The sequence below is a fragment of the Hyaena hyaena genome, unplaced genomic scaffold (genome assembly GCF_003009895.1).
Source record: "Hyaena hyaena isolate Hyena2069 unplaced genomic scaffold, ASM300989v1 scaffold_2, whole genome shotgun sequence".
NCBI lineage: Eukaryota > Metazoa > Chordata > Mammalia > Carnivora > Hyaenidae > Hyaena > Hyaena hyaena.
The window spans coordinates 5550008-5572436 of NW_024080634.1; the positions used below are offsets into that span (position 1 = coordinate 5550008).

Below are 22429 nucleotides of genomic sequence, written 5' to 3' on the forward strand. Positions count from 1 at the left end.
CACAAGATGCAGACTCTGGTCATCAAAAATGTATCTCCTGGGGCACCTGGGTGGCTCAGTTGGTTGAGCATCCAACTTGATTCTCAGCTCAGGTCTTGATCTCAGAGTCATGAGTTCAAGCCCTGAATTCATGCCCTACATTTAAAAAATAAAGATGTATTTTCCATCCCAGGGCTTTCCCACCAAGGCCAACTAAAAATAACCTGATTTATCTGGTTTTTCTTTTACCGTCCTCATACTTGTAGGGCTGTCTGTCAGTGTCAGCCTGCTTCCTTCGATTAAGTGTATCTGCTTCTAAAATGCTCTCTCAGGGGCGCCTGGCTGACCCAGTTGGTGGAGCACATGACTCTTGATCTCAGGGTTGTGAGTTCAAGCCCCACAATAGATGTAGAGATTAAAAAAATAGATGCTTTCTAAGCTCACACGTACCAACGTCACTGCCCCCTCATCGACTGCACCTGTTATTCCTGATATATGTCAGATGCTGATTACGTCACGGTGATTAAATTCTTAGGTCACTCTTTGTCTCCCCCAAGAGAGTCCTTTACCCAGTTTTTGTTTAGATATTTATTTAAAAGATTAGAGCTCTTTCTCCGGGGTCAGCTGTTACAGAATACTTTCTGTGCATCGTTCTTGTGTTTGTTTTCTCTTTAAAAGAGCTTTAAGGGAACCATTTTTTTCCTCGGCAGATTGTCCCGGAGGCAAGTGCATCCCAGCTGACCCTCGTCGACCTGATTTGTGCGCTCAGCACCCTGCAGACGGACACAGTGCTGCACCTGGCAAAGGAGGTGGTGAAGAGGCCGCCGCAAATCCGAGGCGATGAGGTCAGGAGCGTGGGGATCTCCCAGATGGATGCGTGGTGCCCTTCTATCTCCATGTCTTATAAGTGGTGTTTGGGAGGGAAGCAGAAGGCGTAGGAGCAGCTAGGATGCCCTGGGGGGTGGGACGGAGGAATTCTGCTGGGCTTGGGCGAGGCCACGTGAAGTGTGCACCTGTTTGAAGGTGGGAACCACCAGAGCGCAGAGACCATCTTTCATCGTTCCCTCCCTGCTGCGGCACGCGCTGCCCAGGAGTGGGTTCCTTCTGAGTCCCTGCAGTGTGTCAAGTTGAACAAAACCTTTAGGAAGAGGAAATGACACTTGTCTCAAGGAACTTGCCGCCTAAGAGGCGTCAAAGAGAAGCTGAGCCAGACACTAGTTAGAGGTGGTAAAGATCAACTTCTGTTCTGTAGCTCCTGTGCTGGGGAGAGAGCCAGCCTCAGTTCCGGTTTGTGCAGAGGTACTACAGAGTACCTTAACCGGCAGGTGGGGGGAGTAGGAAGGGTGAAGGAGCAAGACCTCCAGCAAAGCCAGGAGAGTAGAAAATTACAAAAAGCTCCCCAGGGGAAAGGAGTCGGTTATTGTGAGAAGGCTGTGGGTTTGCTGACTGATGCTCATGGAAGGTAGGCTCCTGTACCCCCAGAGACTGGGATGCAAGGGTCCTGTCTGTCTTAATGGCCGTATTCCAGAGGATGGTTCCCAGGCCCTTGAGAAAGACACTCCTGTTGTAGGAAATGCATGTACATCTCAAAGGACAGAGGAAGGATTTATAGCTACATTTAATAAATGCTCTGAGAGGAAAGGTCAGGAAGGAGCCTGTTGGGTGCTGACTGAGCAAATGGCCAATCGTTTTGGCAGCCTTGAGCTCTCTTGGGCAGGCGTTTTAAGGGGGCTGGGATCATGACCTGAGAGACACCACCTTGAGCTGCTCAAAACCATGGTCGTGTTTGTTCAGGATAGTGTGGGGGATGGACGGAGTCATTTCTGCGGAAAGTCAGTCCTCATAGGCCAAAGCAGAGGCCTAGTCAAGAAGAGAGCTCTGACCAGAGTTCAGACTTTGGTAATTTTTATACACAAGAAAAAAAAGATGGGGCAGAGGACAGGACTCATGTGAGGCATTCCGAGAAGGAAGAGGTGCCTGTGGCTGCAGTGGCCCGTGGAGTGCTAAGATGGTGCCAGGAAGCTCCTGTAGTTCCGCGCGCCATTTCTGCGTCGCAGGCGAGGAGTCCTCGCTGCAGTGGTTTTGAAACAGAGCAGACTTTGAGGTTTAACATTTATATGCCCTTAGAGCTTTTTTATTTTTATTTTTTGGGAAAATTTTATTTTTAAGTAAACTCTACACCTAACATGGGGCTTGAACTCACAACCCTAAGAACAAGAGTCGATGCTCCATTGACTAAGCCAACCAGGCACCCCAGAGGTGTTTGTTTTTACCAAAGCAGGGCACCTCATTGAAAGTGTAGGAGCTGTTTTGTTTTTAGTCTGATAGAAAGCAGGGATTTACTTCAACCTTGAAATAATTACATTCTATCAAGTAATATAGAATTATTAGGAAAAATACAAGAATAATTACCTAAACGGAAACTAGTGGAATGGACAAAGTGATTTTTAAAAAATTTTTTTAATGTCAATATTTTGAGAGAGGGAGACAGAGTATGAGCAGGGGATGGGAAGAAAGAGAGAGAGAGGGAGACACAGAATCTGAAGCAGGCTCCAAACTCTGAGCTGTCAGCACAGAGCCCAACGCGAAGCTCGAACTCATGGACAATGAGATCATGACCTGAGCTGAAGTTGGATGCTCAACCGACTGAGCCACCCAGGCGCCCCAGTGATTATTTAAAAATATAGTTTTGACCTCCCAGGATCGTGTCTAGAGAGTGGTTCATATTCTGCCAGCTTTGGAGACAGGAGGGAAAGCAAGCCTGGCAGAGGTTCCCAGCTTCCTCAGTAGCTGGAGATTGGAGGACACTTTGCAACAGTGTTCAAGAAAAAAAAATAAAAATAAAAATAAAAGTATAGTTTTACTAAAAAAAAAAAAAAAAAAGGGCACCTGGGTGGCTCAGTCAGTTAAGTGTCCAACTTCGGTTCAGGTCAAGATCTCATGGTCCATGAGTTTGAGCCCCATATCAGGCTCTGTGCTGACAGCTCAGGGCCTGGAACCTACTTGGGATTCTGTGTCTCCCTCTCTCTCTCTGCCCCTCCCCCAGTGCTCACACATGTGCTCTCTTTCTCTCAAAAGTAAACATTAAAAAACATATATAATAAAAAATACATATATAGTTTTATTCAAACAGGTATTTGTTGTACACCAGTGTTTATAATAGCATTACTCACCGTCATGAGAAGGCAGAAGTGCCCCAGGTATCCATCGATGAGTGATCGGATAAACAAAGTCAGGTGCATCCATGCGATGGAGTATTACTCCGCCTTAGAAAGGAAGTTAATTCTGACATCTGCAACACAGATGAGACTTGAGGACGTGTTGAGTGAAGGCAGTCACAGAAACACAAATGTTAAAGGGTTCCGCTTATAGGAGGTCCCTAGAGCAGCCAGTTGTGTAGACCGAAAGCAGAGTAGTGTTGTCAGAAGTGGGAGGAGAGGGGACAGGAGTGACTATTGAACGGGGACAGAGTTTCAGTTTGGGGAGATGAAAAAGTCCTGGAGACGGCTGGTGGGGATGGCTGCACACATTGTGGAGGAACTTAACGCCACGGAACTAGATGCTTAGAAATGGTTAAAATGTGGGGCGCCTGGGGGGCTCAGTCCGTTGAGTATCCGACTTCAGTTCAGGTCATGATCTCACAGCTTATGGGTTCAAGCCCCGCATCAGGCTCTGTGCTGACAGCTCAGAGAGGTGCAGGGTGGTGTCCATGTTGGGAAGGCCAGCTGTGTCCTTCCTTCGTTCCAAAACTGAACATAACCGTGTGCTTCAGGGGTGAGGAGTCCTTAGTAGTAACACGTGTCTACCCTCAGTCCCCTGTATTCTAGTTGGGAAACGAAGATGAGCCAGCCTCAAATGAACACCACGCGGCCAGATTATGGAGGGGTGGAAGCCCTTAAGGGATCAGCTGTGAAACGCACATGGAAGATGTCCGTGGTGTGGGTTGGACGTCTGCCCCCTGGGCCTCCCTCGAATGCCACGTAGTCTTGTTGCCTTTCGTTCTTGTACGTAAATATTAAAGTAATCAACCCTGAAGAGAGGAGCGGGGATGGAGGGAATGTCAGATCCTCGGTGACTTGGCATTTATAACTCTGAGCCAGTCTCAGGTGTCAGGAAACTGACCCTGCAAGCCGGTGGTCGCTTCCTACGAGAACCAGAGGCAGCTGTCCACCAGAAGGAGACTCAGCAATGGCTTTTATGTACCTTTGTAGTTTTGTTCCTTTGTGTTACTTGAAGCTCTACAAATATCTGCAACTCATGGGCTAAAAAAAAAAACACACACACTAGGGGGCGCCTGGGTGGTTCAGTCAGTTGAACTTCCTTGATTTTGGCTCAGGTCAAGATCTCTAGGTTTGTGAGATTGAGCCCTGTGTCAGTGTGGAACCTGCCTGTGATCCTCTCTCCCGCCTCTCTCTTTTCCGCCCTCACTCACACGCATGTGCTTGCTCTCTCTCAAAATCTATAAACAGACAAAAAAAACACTGGATCTCGTCTGGCTGGCTGGTTTTTGGCTGTTCAAACAACAAAATTACATTTTATGATTCGCTGATCGGCTCAACTTCCATAACTTCTACAAATAGCTTTTTATAAGCCAGGAGAGAAAAATATATGTGTTTTCAAAACCAGTTTCTAAGTGGAAGTTCTCTGGGCTGAGTTTGAGGGAATTCCTTGAGCTAAGACCTTTTTATTGTCTCTTGTCTGTATGAATCGCATGCACTCATGAGGGTCAACTTTGGCCACCACGGTTTTGTTTGGGGAGGTTCAGTTATTACGCCAGATTTTCCTCAAATACTTGTTAAAAGCCTGGAGGGGACGGGGTGCCTGGGTGGCTCAGTCGGTTAAGCATCCGACTTAGGCTCAGGTCATGATCTCATGGTTCATGGGTTCGAGCCCCGCGTCGGGCTCTGTGCTGACAGCTAGCTAAGAGCCTGGAGCCTGCTTCAGATTCTGTGTCTCCCTCTCTCTCTGACCCTCCCCTGCTCACGCTCTCTCTCTCTCTCTCTCTCTCTCAGAAATAAATTTAAATTAAAAAAAAAAAAAAGCCTCAAGGGGACTCACCCTGAAGTCTGATGATAAGGGCAGAAAGGCGGTGATGATTTGGGACCTCATGTGTTTTGTTACACCTGGGGGCTGTTTTCACGTGTGCTTTCACCTCTGAAAGACTGTCTGGCTAAAAACCTTTGCTTTGTGAGGATATAGACTCTGTTTCGTTTTGTATTCTAATTCTTTCTTTAACCTAATTTCCTAAGCAACTTGGAGTAATTGGTTTCACTTTCATTTTCAGAAGGCGCCCCTGGTGGATATCCCTGTGCTACAGTTCTGTTACGCCTTCATCCAGAGGTGCGGCAGCCCTTCCAGACATTTCTCAGTCGCAATAATCCCTGCACAGATGCGATTGCACTGATTATAAATGTAACTCCCAATTGCATTTCTTGCCAACTGGGGGCCTTAGTTCAGACAATAATCTTGAAGGTGTCCTGGTTTCTTCCCAAAATGTGACAACAAACGCCCTGAGGGTCTTCCTTTTCCTTCTCCAGAGATCTAATCTGATGTTGTAAAACGCCTGTGCTGGCACTTGAACGCTTCACGTTCAGTGCCGAGTGTTAAAGACTTAGAGGATTCTTTTGAGTGCTCAGTGCTTTCCCGTGGTTTCTGCTTGGGTTTACTGAGCTTTGTGTCTGTTTTCAGCCTCCGTGACAAGAGGCGTTGAAGCAGGTTCCCCAGGTGGAAGGGCAGCCTTACCGATCCACCGTGCGGGGCCGCCTCTGTCGCGGTCACGAGGGGGAGGTGGGGGACGTAGCCCCCTTCTCGAGGGCCGGGAATTGCACTCGCACAGGCAGGCAGTCCGAGGACCAGGCCCCAGCCCCTCGGTTAACAGGGCTCTCACACCAAGCTCCTTGCAGGCCGCCATGCCTGAGGCCTCCGGTGGGTAGTCGGAGCGTCGCAGTCCCGGGAGCCCCTGGGTCTGGGGTTAAGTTCCGACCCGCTGTCAATACTTCGCCCACAAGCGCTGTTACAGTTCCTTCTTCCAGGAGTTAGAGGAGCCGGCCGCGTCTGTCCTGGTCACTGCCGTGCTCTGTAATACGAGCAGGCGTCTGGCACGGTGGCCGCAGTGACCCCTGAGCCACCAGCCGCTGCAGGTTAGGTTTCCAGCCTCGTCCTCTTGCAGAGGAGGCCCTGCTGAGGTGGCTCAGGACTTGAACCCACGGCCCTCCGGCTGCGGCCTGTTGTGCTATGTGGCCTTGGCATGAGAACTCCTGAAGATCAGCTTCCTGGTGGGTGACTTTGTGGGCTGATGGCTGTGCCCGTTACCAGCGACACCGTAGAGGCCGGATGTTAGTGCTAGACCAGCCCAAGGGGTCAGATAGCCCTCTGGTTCAATCCTTTGTTGGATACATAGGAAACCGGGAGCACCTGACTTGTCAGCAGCAGGATTTCTGGTCCTCAGACTCCCCAAGTTCTTGCCAGAATACAAAAATTTAGCTTGTGTGTATTTTAATTTAAAAAAGAACAAAGAGATCAGATAGGCCACCTGCCCTCTGCTTTCCAACTGCCTGGACCTAGAATGTGCTTATAATGTGTGTTTTGGCTTGTTCACAGTCGGGTTATTCTTTCCTGTTTTCTAAACATAGGCTCCCAGTCACGGCCTTGCAAGAGAACTTTCCTCCGTTGTTGGGTGTGTTAAAGGAGTCCGTGCAGTTGAACCTAGCTCCCCCTGGATACTTCCTGCTTCTCAGGTATCGTGCCCGTCACTGCCTTTTCCTGCGGGAACACGGCTTGTTCCTGCAACATTCTTAGTCTGAGGCCGCCTGTCTCTCAACAGCATGCTGAACGACTTTGTGACGAGAACCCCCAACCTGGAAAGCAAGAAGGACCAAAAAGACCTGCAGGTCTGTGTGTGAAAAGGGTAACAGATGTCGCCGCCCGGGAGTAGTGTCCACCCTTAGAGGAGGTGCTCGTGGAGAATCCGCGCTGGGCAGAATCGGCTCTTAGATCTGCCTCTGTCGTCACATCTGACTTCCTTCATCACTGTCTTTAGGGGGCTCCAGGGACCCGGGCCGGGTCTCCTGCCGAAGTTCTTGCATCAGGCCTGAGCAGTCCGCTAGGGATTGACCCGATGCCCCCTCTCCTCACCGCACACAGACGGAGGCAGAGCAGCCCCCCCCCCCACAGCGTTAGGACAGCAGTTCCTTGCGCGTGGATTTCTGTCCTTGAGACCAGTCTTGCCCCTCCTCGCTAAAGCAGCATTTGCTCATGGGAAGTTTCCGAAAGCCTGAAAAGTAAAAGTGAAACTCACCCCGGGAGGAGGGAAACCTTAGAGTAAGATGCCAACTACAAATAGAACGATGGGGTCAGGAAATCACGGCTTTGCAGCCAGTAGAATCATTGATTGAGGGGCTTTTGGACCCACGGTTTTGAGTTAAACCGGGACGTGGATCCGTTTTATGGCCCTGGAGATGTTACTGCTGACCATGGTGATCCCTGGCCTTTGTGAAAGGCCTCTCCGGTGTCCGTGCTGACCCACCGAGTACGGCATGAAGCACAGCCAGGCGTAGACCGTCCAGGGATGCCCGTGGCCTCCACTTGTGGGGAAGAAAGCTGATGCTGCATGACCGGAAGTTGGACAGCACTGCCCAAACTAGCCTCTCAAGGCCACCCACTTCGTGGCCCATGACCTACAGCGTGCCCTTTCCTTCTGTCCATTCTGGCGGTAGCTGTGGCCACGCGGGTGACGGCAGCTGGTGTACCTCCCCCCTGCTCCCTTTGGTTACTCCTGTCTCATGATGCCCAGCCTCCCCGACAGCCCAACTCCTCACCCCTGCTTCGAGGCACACCTACACCTCTTCCCTGTCCACTCACTGCATCGGAAGTGGGACACTCTCTGAGCCCTCAGTCCCTTTTCCTGCTCTCAATTGCCGCTGTGGGCCACACCACACCTCTGCCCGGGTTCACCACAGGTAGCTTCCTCACGTGCTCCTCTTCCCACCGCAGTGCTCTCGCCCCGTGCCTGCCCAACTGCCGGGCTCACGGTGGCAGCCAGGGCCGCTCGTTCTCAGATGGCAAGGACGTGCAGCCAGTCTTTGCTGGTGAGACTTGATGATGCTGGCTTGAGAAAGGGACTCAGCATTTCTGCCTCCATCCCAGCCACCTGGCCAGATTCTTTACTGATTATTCTCCTGATACAGATCATTCCTCACTTCACCCTCATCAAGTCAACTTAATTTAGTTGATTTTGTTTCTTGCCATATTATTGAAAGACACCATTCTAGCAAGTCCTAGAGACCTAGGACCACGGTCCTAAAGAAACTGGGAAACAAGTCTGCTAGATGCAGGGTGCAGCTAGGACTTCGTGTTTCTCTGTGGCGTGCCTGTGATGGCCAGTATGGTAGTTGCTAGCGACGAGTGGCTCGTAAGCCCTTAAAATGTGGCAGCTCTGAATTGAATGAGCTGTAGTCTCAAATACACATCAGATTTCAAAGGGCTAGTGCAAAAAAAAACCCGTGAAATTTTGTTAATAATTTTTATATTGATTACGTGTTGATCAAATTTTGGGTATATGAGGTTAAACAATATGAACTTGCTTCTTGACCCTTTAATATGGTTCCTAGAAGACTTCACGTTACCTGTGTGGTTCATAGTTGTGGCCTGTATTAGATTTCTACTAAATGGCACAGTTTCAGGCATTTCAGAGTCTTTTCCTGAGCTAACTTCCTTTCCTCTTTTCAGGAAGTCACTCAAAAAATCCTAGACGCTGTAGGGAACATTGCTGGCTCTTCCTTGGAACAAACCAGCTGGCTAAGCAGAAACCTGGAAGTGAAGGCCCAGCCTCAGATCTCTCTAGAAGAATCTGATGCTGAGGAAGATTTGTGCGGTAAGTATACAGGGTCAGAAAATGATGCCTGCTGGGGCGCCTGGGTGGCTCAGTCCATTAACCATCTGACTCTCGATTTTGCCTCAGGTCATGACCCCAGGGTCGTGGGATTGAGCCCCACATCAGGCTCTGAGCTGAGCATAGAGCCTGCTTCAGATTCTCTCTCTCCTTCCTCTGTCCCCAATTCATGCTCTCTCCCTCTCTCCATTTCTCTCTGTCTCTCAAATAAAAAAGTAAATTAATTGAAATTAAAAACTAAAAGGACTTTAGAGTGGTGTGGGAAAGAGTGTTAGCTTGGAGGCAGGGGTGATACAGAAAGGTGGACTGATGTAGATGCAGAGTCCACAGAACTTGCCGATGGGCTGGATGTGGTAGTTAACAGAAAAGGCAATCAAGGATGACTTTGGTTTTTGGCTTACGCAACTTACTGAGATGGAGAGGACTGAAATAACATTCTGGGACAGGAAATTGATCTTGGTTTTGCAAGTATTAAATTTGAGATGTCAGAAAAAGAGGAGCCAGAAAAGACGCTTAAGTGGTCACTGAGGTTGGAGAAAAACCAAGAGAGCGTAGAGTCATGGATATATGAGAGTGCTTCCAGAAGAAGGGAGGAATAACACCATGGAAGGCCGCCGAGAAATGGAGGCAAGTTGGACGGAGACCCACTAGGCTTAACAACATGGAGGCCACTGGGGTGGGAACACTGGAGTAGGTAGAGTAGAGGCTGGGAGAGGAGGAGGAGGAGGAGGCGGCGTGAATGCAGAGAACTTCCTGAGGCTCACTTGTCAATAGGACAGTAATCAAGTAGAACCAAAGACCAAAGAATATCTCTTATTTGATTTGTTTTTAAATTGGAGTATGCCAACGTATATTTGTATGGTGACAGAACAGTGCAGCAGAGGGTGCCTGGTTGGCTCAGATGGTTAAGCGTCCAACTCTTGGTTTCAGCTCAGGTCATGATGTCACTGCATGAGTTCAAGACCTGTGTCACACTCTGCACTGACAATATGGAGCCCGCTTGGGATTTTCTCTCTCTCTCTCTCTTTCAAAATAAGTAAATAAACTTAAAATTTTTTTTAAAAAGGAAAAAAAAAGAACAGGGCAGCAGAGAGGAAGAAATAAATATCAAAGAGAAAAAGGATGGTTAGAAAGCAAAGCCCTTGATGGCCATGGGGCCGGGGTTGATATCATAAATGGAATTATTGTTCTTCCATAGGAGCCAGGGACATGTCTATCAAAACAGGAGACAAGGTAGAGAACATAGATACATATTTTCTAGATTAATAACTCTTCATGGCCAAAGTGACCGGAGTGCCTGTTAGTTTCCATTAATTTTCTTCATGAAATATGAGGTAAGGTTACCAGCTGAGAAGGGAACAGTATTATTAATGGTTATCGAGGGAGGATCTGAATTATGTTGGAGAGCAGGGAAGCCAGCATACCACTGAGGTCCATGTGGGGGGACTGTCTGGTAGCATGAGGTCCTTTTTGAGGCTCAGGGTGATGAGGGAGAGTGAGAGCTATCTCCTAGTGGTTTGGTTTTCTCCAGAGCATTTAGCTACACAGAACTGCATAGGCCGACCTTTGGGTTTCGCCAGCTTTGCATTTTTCCAGGTGAGTGCTTCAGAGGGAGAGAACAGCAGGAGTCCGGTCGCTTGCCAGGTGGATGGCAGACGGTGGTTGCAGGTGGGGAGGTAAGAAGAGCAGACCTGGAGGAGTTGATGGGTAGCCAAGGTGGCGAGCTGAAGCGTCTGCTGGCCTGTGTGAGGATTCGGGAAAGATAAGGTGTAGTCAGAGCAGGAGGCTGGAAGTGGAGACTTTGGAAGTTGATGACGTCAAGGGTGTGCTGGTGACTGATGACGAAGGTGGCGAGGAGTCAAAGATTCTCGAAAGAGAGAAGAAGGTCAAGGGGCTCAGAGGCCGAGCTGATGGATCACGCAAGGGGCTGTTGATGCTCTGAGAATGACTCGAAGCAGAGAGCTGGGGGGGAAAGTACTTGACCACAGTGCCCTGATGCTTACTGCTGGAATGGAGCGCGCTAACGGAGAACATTACGTACTCAGTGTGAAAGGAGGGACTCATCACACGTCCATGCGATGCTTTCGGAGCCTGAATGGTGGCCCAGCCCTTCATACAAACGTGTCTTTCTGTCAGCAGATGCCACCACCACAGCTGCAGCAATGGTATCCGCGTCCGCCCCATCGGTGTACAGCGTGCAGGCCCTGTCTCTCCTGGCAGAGGTGAGCCCGCCCTCTACTGGTCTTCCCTCACGGGCCTGATGGCCAGCCTCCCTCACGCACCCCCAGGGGAGCTCAGGGGTCGCTCTTGGCCCCAAGCTGCACCCCCAGAGTTTTCTTGTGAGGTGACGTCCACCCTGAGGACTGACTCTCACTGTCGCCGGCTTCAGCGGATTTCTGTCTTGTGGTCCCACTCTGGTAGGTCCTGGCGTCTCTCCTGGACATGGTTTATCGAAGTGACGAGAAGGAGAAGGCGGTGCCGCTCATCTCCCGCTTGCTCTATTATGTGTTTCCGTACCTACGCAATCACAGGTATCCTGCCCGGAGGCAGCACACTAGCTTATGGGAAATGCATCAAGTGGCTTTCTTCTCACAGTCTTTGACCTTGACCTTCTTCCTCCCCGCCCCTGTTCAGTGCCTACAACACCCCCAGCTTCCGGGCCGGCGCTCAGCTGCTGAGCTCCCTGAGCGGCTACGCCTATACAAAGCGAGCCTGGAAAAAAGAAGTCCTGGAGTTATTCATGGACCCTGCTTTCTTCCAAATGGACACTTGCTGTGCACAGTAAGAAACGCCATCCTGACCGAAGCGTGCTGCAAATCCTCTAATGGAAAAAGGGTTTTGGTTTACATAATTAATTCTCATACTTGAAATGGGAGGGGTTAGCATCAACCCAGATCCGGGGATGTCACTGTCACAAGCTCGCATGGTAACTGTGTTCATGAGAGAGAGATCAGGTGGTTTAAAAATACAGAGGTACATTTTTCTCCTCAGGAGAATCTCAATTAAGGGAACGTATCCCTAGAATGCACAAAACAGGGTTCCCACGGCCCCTGGTCTAGTATACTGCTCCGTCTGGAAGTCACAGAATATGCCGCCAGCACTAAGATGACAGAGCCCGCTAGTGACGCTGTGGTGTCCCTATCCCGTGTCTCAGCTTACACAAGTTCTCAGGGAGACCGTGCAGCAGTCCAGGCGCTTTGCTGGCAGAGATCCATTGAGGTACAGACGCGAGGTGAACTCCCAGTGCCTTTTTCTGAGAGGTCAACAAAAACACTCAGTGACTCTCCCTCTGGCGTGTCCCAACATGTCTTTATTCATTCACAGCAGGGATAGAGGGCAGAGACTGGTCAGCTTTCCAGAAAGCCTGACAGTTTGCCCTGCCTCCCCCCCGTCCTGTGGCTCCACCTTGAGACCCCGTCGCCCCTCCTGGGGACCTATTTGAAGACTAGTGGTGTTTGTTGCCGCTACTCCGCGCTGGTGTCCATCAGCACAAGCATGCGATGTCGTCCTGTGAACATAGTCAAGGGCAACTCTTGACAAAACCATTATTCGTTTACTATAAGCTGGGAGTGATTCATCCTTTCCCGGGTTGTTCATTGCCTGTGTTCAGTATGTACGTGAAGAGCTTTTGCTCAGCCTTCCCTTGTATAAAAACTATTCATTTCAATAACTTTTCAGAAGAGTCTTTAATAGATCTAAAAGGGGCATGTTCTTTTCTTGATGCCTTCAAGCAGACTGTCATCCTTGACATATTTAATTTTGCTTTTTTTAACATCCAGTTGGAAGTCCATTATTGACCATCTCCTGACTCACGAGAAAACCATGTTTAAAGATCTAATGAGTAAGTTGTTTGTTACGCGCACATAAGTCACACTTTAAAGGACCAGTGCATCATAATCAGCTTTTCTCACGTATTTCAGAGCCCCACCCAGATCTTTTCTGGTGCCATCTAAGCTGCAGACCGTAATGTAACGTGCATAACGTGTCAGGACTAGCAAATGAGCCGTCCTAGTTCCAGTCTGTTGACCAGAAGGCTCTGACAACCTTTCCGGCAGCTTTACAATGGAGGAGTACTTTCGAGAGTAATGATCGACTCCTTGTCTGTCCCTTCTACTCCCTCCTAATGCCCTGTCATTAAAGGTCATTAAAGACGTATTTACGTGTATAAATAAATATGTGAATAGTAGTCACAAGATCATAATTACTTAGTGAAGATCACAATTTTTTCACCAGGACAGATAGAAATTGCACTAGTGTGAATTTCCTATTGCTTCCCTCTGACTCCGGTTTTCTCACTAAATGGAACTTCCTGGCTGTATTTATCGTAGACATGCAGAGCAGTTCTTTAAAACTGTTCTCAAGTTTTGAGCAGAAAGCGATGCTGCTCAAGCGTCAGGCTTTTGCTGTCTTCAGTGGAGAACTTGACCAGTACCACCTCTACCTTCCTCTGATACAAGGTAAGAAAGCCACCCCCCCTCGCCCTGTGCCCACCCCCCTCTCGGCTGGCAGACCCCCAGCTGGCCGACACGGGCCAGCTACCAGAGCGGCCCGTAGCACATTCTGGCAGGACCGTCGAGTGTTGAAATGAGCACTCGTCAGGAGTTATCATAGAAGAACAATCCAGAAATGTATTGGTGAATCTGAAACTGTATTTTAAAAACCAGTGATTATAATGCTGTTAGTTTCTAGTAGGTAGTTTCTAGAAATCTGACAGCACTTTCTGGGCACTGCCCCTGCCAGATCCCTCCTGCCGTCAAGATACTGTGAGGTCACAACACTAATCGAGGCTGGTGAAGGAGCAGGATTTTGGAGAAGTGCCTGACCTTTCCTTCACCGTGCTTCATACTCAGTTTGTTCTTTGCTTCAAAAATGAATTATTGCATCTATTATACATGATTTTGAAGGATTTTTCTCCTCATAAAATGTCAAAATTCACCCTTCTCCACGATATGAAAGAATTCTCAAAAAGAAATGTATTTTCCTTAAGACTCATAGCCTGAAATGGAATCAAGTAAATTTAGTACAATTCTTGACAGATATTTTTTGATTAATATCATGAAGACTAGTGTAATAAGCAATTTTACAAATATTAGAATTGTGGTGTGAATCCTCTTTTGAGGGTCAGGTTTACTAAGGGATAATTTGTAAACAGTAAAAGTCACCCTTTCGGGGTGTACAGCTCTATGAGTTATGATAAACACGTCCGGTCCTGTAACCACGACCACAGTCAGACACACACATCATTCTCGTCATCTCAGAGAGCCTCCTGTGCTCCTTTGAGTCATGCCCCATTCTCCGGTTCCTTGCCAAGTGCAACTCTGCCTTCCGTTCAGATGGTTTCATCTTTTCCACGATGTCCTAAATGCAGTTAGATGGGGTGCAGCCTTCGAGTCTGGCTTCTTTGACTTGTGTCTTCCATTCCGTTCTACTTATCAACAACATACTCCTTTTTATTGCTGAACGGTATTCCAGTCTGTGACTTGAAGAGCAGTTGGGTTGCATTCAGGTGGAATTATGATATAAATCTCGTACTCCATCCTTTACAAAAAATGTTTATAGGGGCGCCTGGGTGGCTCAGCTGGTTAAACATTGGGCTCTGTGCTGACAGCGCAGAGCCTGCTTGAGATTCTCTTTCTCTCTCTCTCTGCCCCTCCCCTGCTCACACACTCTCTCTCTCAAAAATAAACCCATTTCAAAAATGTTTATAATTATCTGTCAGTTCACTAAGCTTGTTCTCTCCCCAAAGGCATCCTGATGACTCTTAATATTAGTGGTAATTGTCAGCCCACATCCCAACTTGATTAACTATTTGAAAGCTCCTAATTGTTTTAGTTCAGAACACTAATAGCTTTTACAATTACTACTTATGGCTATATATTTGCAATAATAAAGTATCTTCACAGTAAAACTGACATAGCTTCAGCACGGGAAGTACATTAGGGGATTTTCACGTCCTAATGCCCTGACCGCTTGAAATACATGAAGGCAAATGTTCAGATACTGACAGATCCTTTCTGGAACTGCTGACGGGAGGCTGACTCAGTCAGGTGGCACCCAGGAGTGCCAGTAAGGGTGATGGCAGCCCTCCAAAGCCTTTAGCTGGATGCAGGGTCCAAGCCTAGCTCTGTTGCACCCCACAAGATCTGGAGGGAAAAGGGACAGCAGGGACCACCGGCCCCCTAGTGCCTGTGCGGCCTCCGCGTGGCTGCTTTACACACCCGGCCGCTCGGCAGCATCTGAAAGCACAGCGTTAAGTCCACTTTCAGGGGCGGCGAGAGTGGGGAGCTAGAAAGGAGAACGTGTTGGCCAGTACACCTTGCGGTCCTTCCGGTTCCTTTCCAGGCCGAGAGCAAACATCTGCTCGTTCTCTCCCCCATTTCCCATCACACATGCCTTTGAAATTTGGGGTGAGACCCAGAGAGTTAGAGAGACAGTATGATGTGTGTAGAACAGGAAAAATACAGATGACAGTCTTTCTCAGACAGTGGTGTGGTCTGACCATGCAGGCTCGAAGCATCCAGCAGTTCTAAGAGATCAGAGCTCTGAGGAGAGACGATTTAATACTATACATATTATAGGAAAGTATGTGTGCGCCTGCGAGTGCTGACTTAATCTGGAGGCGGTTTGGGGGCCCCTAGAGAAGGAGGAATTTCTCCATATACCCTCCATTTCGCATAGCTCAAATGCTATGTTTCAAATAATGATCCATGTTTTTAAAAATGGGCATTTTTACCCCCTTTCATCTTTTGTTAATTTACAATTTACAAAGCACTTTCCACTTTACTGTCATTGTCTGCAAGACTGTTGATAGGCGCAGCCCGTGTGAGGCCCGGGTCCACAGAATTCAGAGCTTTCTCTGATAGTCTTGGGACACGACTGGCCCCCAAAGACCAATGATGCCCAAATCAGGGGAAGAGATACATCCAGAAGCTTCTAAGTTGCACGCCATGGTAAATAGTTTAGGCCTAATCTATAAGTACGCAGGAATTTCTAATGTTTCTCCCCTGGGATGCACCCTGGAATCCCTTTCCCCCGATCAATGGCACCATCAGGGAGTCCGGAAGAGGTCTGTGTGCACAGGGTGTAGAGCTGAGCGGCTCGGTACAGCTTGGTGCAGAGTGGCATACATCTTCTGTTGATCACAAAAGAAGCTGTAGATAAGCCCAAACCAAGGATTTTTTTTAAGGGACTGTGTGTCTCAAATGGGAGGAGACCACCCCCAACAAAGGCCCTGACCAGGGGCATCAGAGGATCTAGCAGCAACACTCTGTACCCCTCAGGCTGGGTGACTTTGGCCCTTCCCTGATCCGTTGGAGGATGTCCCACCTTTTAAGTCTTCCTCCTCATCCTGTATGTATTAGCTCTGTTTTTACATCGGGATACCGCTGCTCCGAGAGAGTGGTACCTGCCTAAAGTTGTGTTGCCGAGTGGCAAACCCGGGCCTGAAACCTGAGCCCTTTGGCTCCCGGCGATCAGCTGTGGCCTTGAGTAGGTGCCCTGTGAGGTGGGTGGAGTTGGGGACTGCTCCAGTTTCACAGATGGCAGACAAGATGAGGTGGCCAGCCCGCACCAGCTCCCACGGAACAGTGGAACAGTGGTGCGGGGACCGTGTCTCGGGGCTCTCTCCCACTCTCTGCCCACAGAAGCTCCTTCCGCTTGGAAGGTTTTATCCCTCAGCTAAGGAAGGAATATTAGAACTGAAGACCGTTAGTGCTTCTACAACAGATTATCATGGCTAAAGAGTAAATCTCATGACTTTAGCATTTATTCAGAGCACCAATGTGAAATGGGCCCTGTGCGTACAAACCACTTTTTCCATAATAACTTTCTGTTCTGAAATGGGTTAAGACCCCGAAGAGTTTCACAAGTAGTAGTGAGTGTTCCCGTGTTCCGAACATCCAGCTTCCCCTGTGGTGGCCTCTCACGTAGCACAGTCCACTACCAAAGCCACTTCAACTGTCCCACATAATTTGAAAAGATAAATGACATCATTTTTGCTCATGGATTTACCCTTTCCATTGCTTTTTTGTCTTGCTGTTCCATGTTTACTGCTGCTACCGTTCCTTTCCTGTCTGAAGAACATCTGCTAGACGTTCTTTGAGTACAGATCTGCTGGCCACAAGTTTTCTCCGTTTTCCACGGGGGCTGGCTTCCTTCTTCTTGGTATGGGTTGGGTTTTTTCCTTCCACCTTCATTCCAGAAAGATGCTTTCACTGGAAATGGAATTCTGGGGTGAAGTTCTTTTCTTTCCTCACTTGAAAAAATGTGCTGCTTCTTTCTGACTCCATGGTTTCTGAGGGAAATCTGCTCTCATTCAAATTACTGTTCCCTTTTCAGTATAGTGGTCCCCCTTTCCCGCAGGGGATACATTCTAAGACCCCGGTGGGCGCCTGAAAACATGGCTAGTTCCAAATGCAACTTATACTGTGGTTTTTGACGTAACATACATACCTAAGATAAAGTTTAATTCATAAATTAGGCACAATAGGAGATTAACAACAACAGTAAGAAAATGCAACAATTACAACAATATGCTCTAGTGAAAGTTGATGAATGTGGTATCTCTCTCAGAATATCTTACTGTTCTGTCCTCACCCTTCTTGTGATGATGGAGATGATAAAGTGCCTCCATGGTGAGGTGAGTGACGCAGGCACTGTGACATGTAACGTGAGGCTACTGCTGACCTTCTGACGGGGTGTCAGAAGGGGGGTCACATGCTTCTGGAGCATGGCTGCGTGAGCCCTGGGAAAGCAGGCTGGAGAAGCTGGGGGGCCTCTGTGATGTAGCCTTCCCCTCTGACTGCTGTCAAGGGATTTTTCTTGAGCTTCAGTTTTCAGAAGTTGTATTATGTAACCAGACTGGAGGTCTTTGGTTTTATTTCTTAGAGCTCCCTCAGCTTCCTGTTTGTAGACTTATACATCTTTCACCACATTTGGAAAGTTGTCGGTCATTATTTCCTCAAATATTTTTCCAACCTGTACTCTTTTTCCTTTTGGGGGGGCGAGGGGGGACTCCAGTGACACAAATACTAGATCTTTTGTTGTCCCTCTGGTCCCTGAGACTGCTCACTTCCCCCCCTACCCCCAGTCCTTTTCTCTTTATTTTGTTCGATTCCAGTAATTCCCATGGATTCTGTCTTCAACTTTCCTCTTTCCTCTGTTCTCTCCATTCTGCTATTGAGCCCATCAGTGAGCTCTTCTATTCCAGTGATTTATTTTTTAGTTCTCAAATTTCCACTTGGCTCTCCTTTGTATCTCCTGTTTCTTCACTGACATTTTCTATTTTTCATTTGTTTCAAATGTCCATAATTGATCATTGGAATATTTTTAGACCACATCTTTAAAATCCTTTCCTGATAATCCCAACCTCTGTTTCCGCTCTGCACTGGTGTCTTTTCTTATCTTTTCTCATTCAGGTTGAAACTTGAGCATTGCAGCTTATGTTCTCCTCAGGTGTCCAGGCCAGAATAAGATAAACAATTTAAATAAAAGATATAAAAACCCTAGGGAGTGCACTTTCAGGTCATTGCTGAAGCCCCAAGGATCTTAGCCCATCCTGGTATCTTTCCTTCATGTTTCAGTTTTCTGATAGTGTATTTTTACTCAAGGTTTTGGTTGTTTGTTTGTTTTTAATCTAATTGCAGTTAGAGAAATAGGATGTAATATATTTACTCCATCTCATCCAGAACCAGAAACAAAGCCCTCTTCAAAAATGCTAACCCTGGGCACCTGGCTGGATCAGTCGGTAGAGCGTGCTGCTCTTAACCTCAGGGTTGTGACTTCAAGCCCATGTTGGGTGTAGACATTACTTAAAAAAATGTTTTTAAATGCCAATCTGTCAGTCAAATGTCTGAGCTATGCTTGATTCTTCATTTGGTCAAAAGTATTGTTTTTTTATGTTTTCATTTATTTAAGTAATCTCTACACTCAATTTGGGGCTTGAACTCACAACCCCAAGATGAAGAGTCACATGCTCTACTGACTGAGCCAGCCAGGCATACCTGGTTAGGAGGTGTTTTGTTTGGTTTTTTTTTTTAGTTTATTTATTTTGAGGGGTGCTTAGGTGGCTCAATTGGTTAAGCATCTGACTTCGGCTCAGGTCATAATCTCACTGCTTGTGGGTTCAAGCCCTGTGTCGGGCTCTGTGCTGACAGCTGGAAGCCTGGAGCCTGCTTAGGATTCTGTGTCCCCCTCTTCTCCCTGCCCCTCTCCCCCCCTCAAAAATGAATAAATATTCTTTTAAAAAATTTTAAATTTATTTAGAGAGACAGCATGAGCAGGGGAGGGATGAAAGAAAGAGAGAGAAAGAGAATCCCAAGCAGGCTCCATGCCCAGCAGAGCCTGATCTTACAACCTCAAGATCGTGACCTGAGCCAAAACCGAGTCACACACTGTACCGATTAAAACACCCAGGTGCCCCTCCCAAGAGTATTTTTAAAGGCAAGAAATAAAAACCTACTTAAGCTAGCTCACATCAAGAGTTTATTACTGAGATACTACAAATAAATCTTAACTAGCATGAACCATAGTTTGGTTCTTTGCTATAGCAATTTGTTATGTTTCTAAGAAACATTAAATTACAGGTGGGGGGGATCACATTCTACAGACAGTTATTTCAGTGGAGAAGTGGGGAAAATTGTTAGGGGCTGGAGGAACTCACACCTTTTTTCCTACAGGAATTAAAGTATTTTTCATGGCCGCGAAATCTAAAGTTCACTGAAAACAGCTATTTTATTCACTCACTCCACTTCTCACCCCTCACTCCCGGGATGTGGTATCAGCCGCCAGCCAACCTCTGTGATCCTGTAGCTCCGTCACCCACCAGGGACTGTCTGTGGTTCTTGTATCTTGTACTTCATATTCTCCGGAGAAAACGTAGTGGCCATTGGCCATCCAGTGGATTTCTGCTTTTGGTCAGACATTGGTGTCTCTCCGGTCAGCTGTGGCAGGGCAGTAAGGGCCACTTGGTTCACTTCCTTCAGCAAAGGCCATGACCCACTTCACTTCACAGAGAAGAGGGCTGGGGGTCAGCTAGAGGGGCAGAAACATACTCCCAGCACCCATTACTTACGCTGCATTATTGTTAAATGTCAAAGCAAGTACGGCTTGATGCTTTTTCTTTGTCTAGCGAGAAACCCCAAACTGCATGTTTGTGTGACATCTTTAAAATCTTCTTTCCTTAGAACGCCTGACAGACAATCTCAGAGTTGGACAGACATCCATAGTTGCTGCTCAGATGTTTCTTTTTTTCAGAGTTTTGCTGCTAAGAATATCTCCCCAACATTTGACTTCATTGTGGCCAATAATGGTCTCTGAATTAGTAAGTACAAATATCTTAACTCTTGAAAATGCCGTTGATGCTTTTTAAAATGCTTTTTCAGGAATAACATTATTTCATATATATCTTAATTTTTTTCAATGTTTATTTGGTTTTGAGAGAGAGAGACAGAGACAGAGTATGAGTGGGGGAAGGACAGAGAGAGAGGGAGACAAGATTCGAAGCAGGCTCCAGGCTCTGAGCTGTCAGCACTGAGCCCTACATGGGGCTCGAACTCAGGAGCTGTGAGATCATGACCTGAGCCAAAGTCAGATGCTCAACTGACTGAGCTACTCAGGTGCCCTAACCATTTCATATATATCTTAATTTTTTATCTGCAAAATTTTCAATCAAGTTGGTAGCATGTAGTCAGCTTTTGGTTAAATACAGAATTTTTTTTTAAGACAAAACCATTGAATGTATCTCTGGGAAATTTTATAGTTTGAATAAACAAGGTATAAAACTTTAAGGCACAGTGTATACAAACTGGCCACAGTTGGACAAGTAGAGAAGATCAAATTCAAGGAACATGTGGGGCACCTGGGACGCTCAGTTGAGTCTCTAACTCTTGATTTCAGCTCACGTCATCATCCCAGGACTGTGGGATCGAGCCCCACGTCCAGCTCCCCGCTGAGCATGGGAGCCTGCTTGAGATTCTCTCTCCCTCTGCCTGTCTCCCCTGCTCGCACGCTCTCCCTCCCTCTCTAAAATAAAAATAAATAAATAAATAAATAAAAAACAGGAAACCTCTGTTACTATCTGCCTTCAGCTGCAGTCAGAAAAATTTCGAGGTAAGCTCTGTTAGGTCTAGTGCCTCAAGGGAGAAAAGATACAGATCATTGTTAGATTTGTGTGCCTTCACTGGATAACCGAAGATGTGAGTTGGAGATGCTATCTCCTGTGGAGTCCAAATCAAATTAGAGGGAAGGGTTCAGGTTGTCATGTTTCAGAGCTACTGGTAGGCTATACTGTGTGGTGACGTTAATTACCTAGTCTGAAGATTAATCTTTTAAATTCTAAATTATAGGGGTGCCTGGGTGGCTCAGTCGGTTAAGTGGCCGACTTCCGCTCACGTCATGATCTCACGGTTTGTGGGTTCGAGCCCCGCGTCGGGCTCTGTGCTGACTGCCAGCTCACAGCCTGGAGCCTGTCTTCGGATTCTGTGTCTCCCTCTCTCTCTGACTCTCCCCTGCTCACGCTGTCTCTCTCTCTATCAAAAATAAATAAAACATTAAAAAATAATAATAAATAAATAAATCCTAAATTATAGAGTTTACACTATCACTGAAAACATTACCATCACATACCGTGACCTACCATCCCATGCACCCATGCAAACTGAAGATTCCTAATGAAAAATTAATCTGTCCTAAATTCTTCAAATTTCAGCTGAAGACCTTAGTGGCCAGAAGTTCATGTTCATTGATAATAGATTTCCATAATAGGCCCCCTGTACTTATGGTGCAAGTTTCACTGAAGCCATGCCTTATATAGAAATAGATAAGGTTGGAAGCTTAATGCTGCTTAAAGGGTTATTAACAACCATTCATCTCGGAAAGCACTAGAAGTTTGTGGCTAGGCTTTTAAGAGCAGCATTTCTGAAATACTCTACACATTTAGTGCTTTTTCCTTACCCACATTTAGTTATAAATTACTCATGTGGATATGTCATAAAATTCTGAACACATATTTAGGAATATTTCAAAATTCCTTTTGCAGGACTAATATACTATTTCATATATATCTAATTTTATCTGAAGAATTTCAAGTTGGTAGCACAGAGCTCTTGGTTAAATAGAGAATATTTTATCTTCTTTAATTATATTTCATCTTTTAACTGTCAGCTTATTCCAACTAATTTGTATTGTTTGATACTATTTCCTTTTTAAACCTTTATTCTAGTTTTTCTGAGACATAATTGACATACGGTATAATATAACCGTAAGGTGCACAAAGTGATTTGACTGACATATTGTGAAATGAGGACCACTGTGAGTTCAGCTAACATCCATCATCTCATAAAAAGAGAAAAAGAAAATCGAGAAACAAAAAACAGTGATAAGAACTCTTAAGATTTACGTTAACTTCGTATATGCCCTCTAGCAGTGTGAACTTTTCTCATGTTGTATGTGACATGCCTAGTACTTATTTATCTTGTAATGGAAGTTCGTACTTTTTGACCATCTTCATCTAATTTCCCCTCCTTCCCCATCCCCTGCCTGTGGTAACCACAAGTCTGATTT

General features: G+C 46.9%; 1 protein-coding gene and 1 non-coding gene across 5 annotated transcripts in view; both read left to right on the forward strand.

Moving 5' to 3' along the window:
- The window catches only part of DOP1B (DOP1 leucine zipper like protein B), a 103735-nt gene that overhangs the window by 76824 nt on the left and 4482 nt on the right, over positions 1–22429 (forward strand). For 3 of the 4 annotated variants that reach the window (XM_039228463.1, XM_039228468.1, XM_039228471.1), the window contains 11 exons: positions 690–824; positions 5264–5319; positions 6612–6716; positions 6803–6869; positions 8707–8851; positions 11009–11091; positions 11291–11400; positions 11504–11650; positions 12649–12710; positions 13198–13326; positions 20053–20189. In XM_039228463.1, coding sequence (XP_039084394.1) covers positions 690–824; positions 5264–5319; positions 6612–6716; positions 6803–6869; positions 8707–8851; positions 11009–11091; positions 11291–11400; positions 11504–11650; positions 12649–12710; positions 13198–13326; positions 20053–20189 — 1176 coding nt within the window. The remainder of the gene's footprint in view (positions 1–689; positions 825–5263; positions 5320–6611; positions 6717–6802; positions 6870–8706; positions 8852–11008; positions 11092–11290; positions 11401–11503; positions 11651–12648; positions 12711–13197; positions 13327–20052; positions 20190–22429) is intronic. The other variant, XR_005527738.1, reaches the window with a different exon arrangement.
- Positions 2671–2799, forward strand: LOC120230423. The gene has a single exon (XR_005528013.1). It is a non-coding gene; the product is annotated as a small nucleolar RNA SNORA7 (small nucleolar RNA).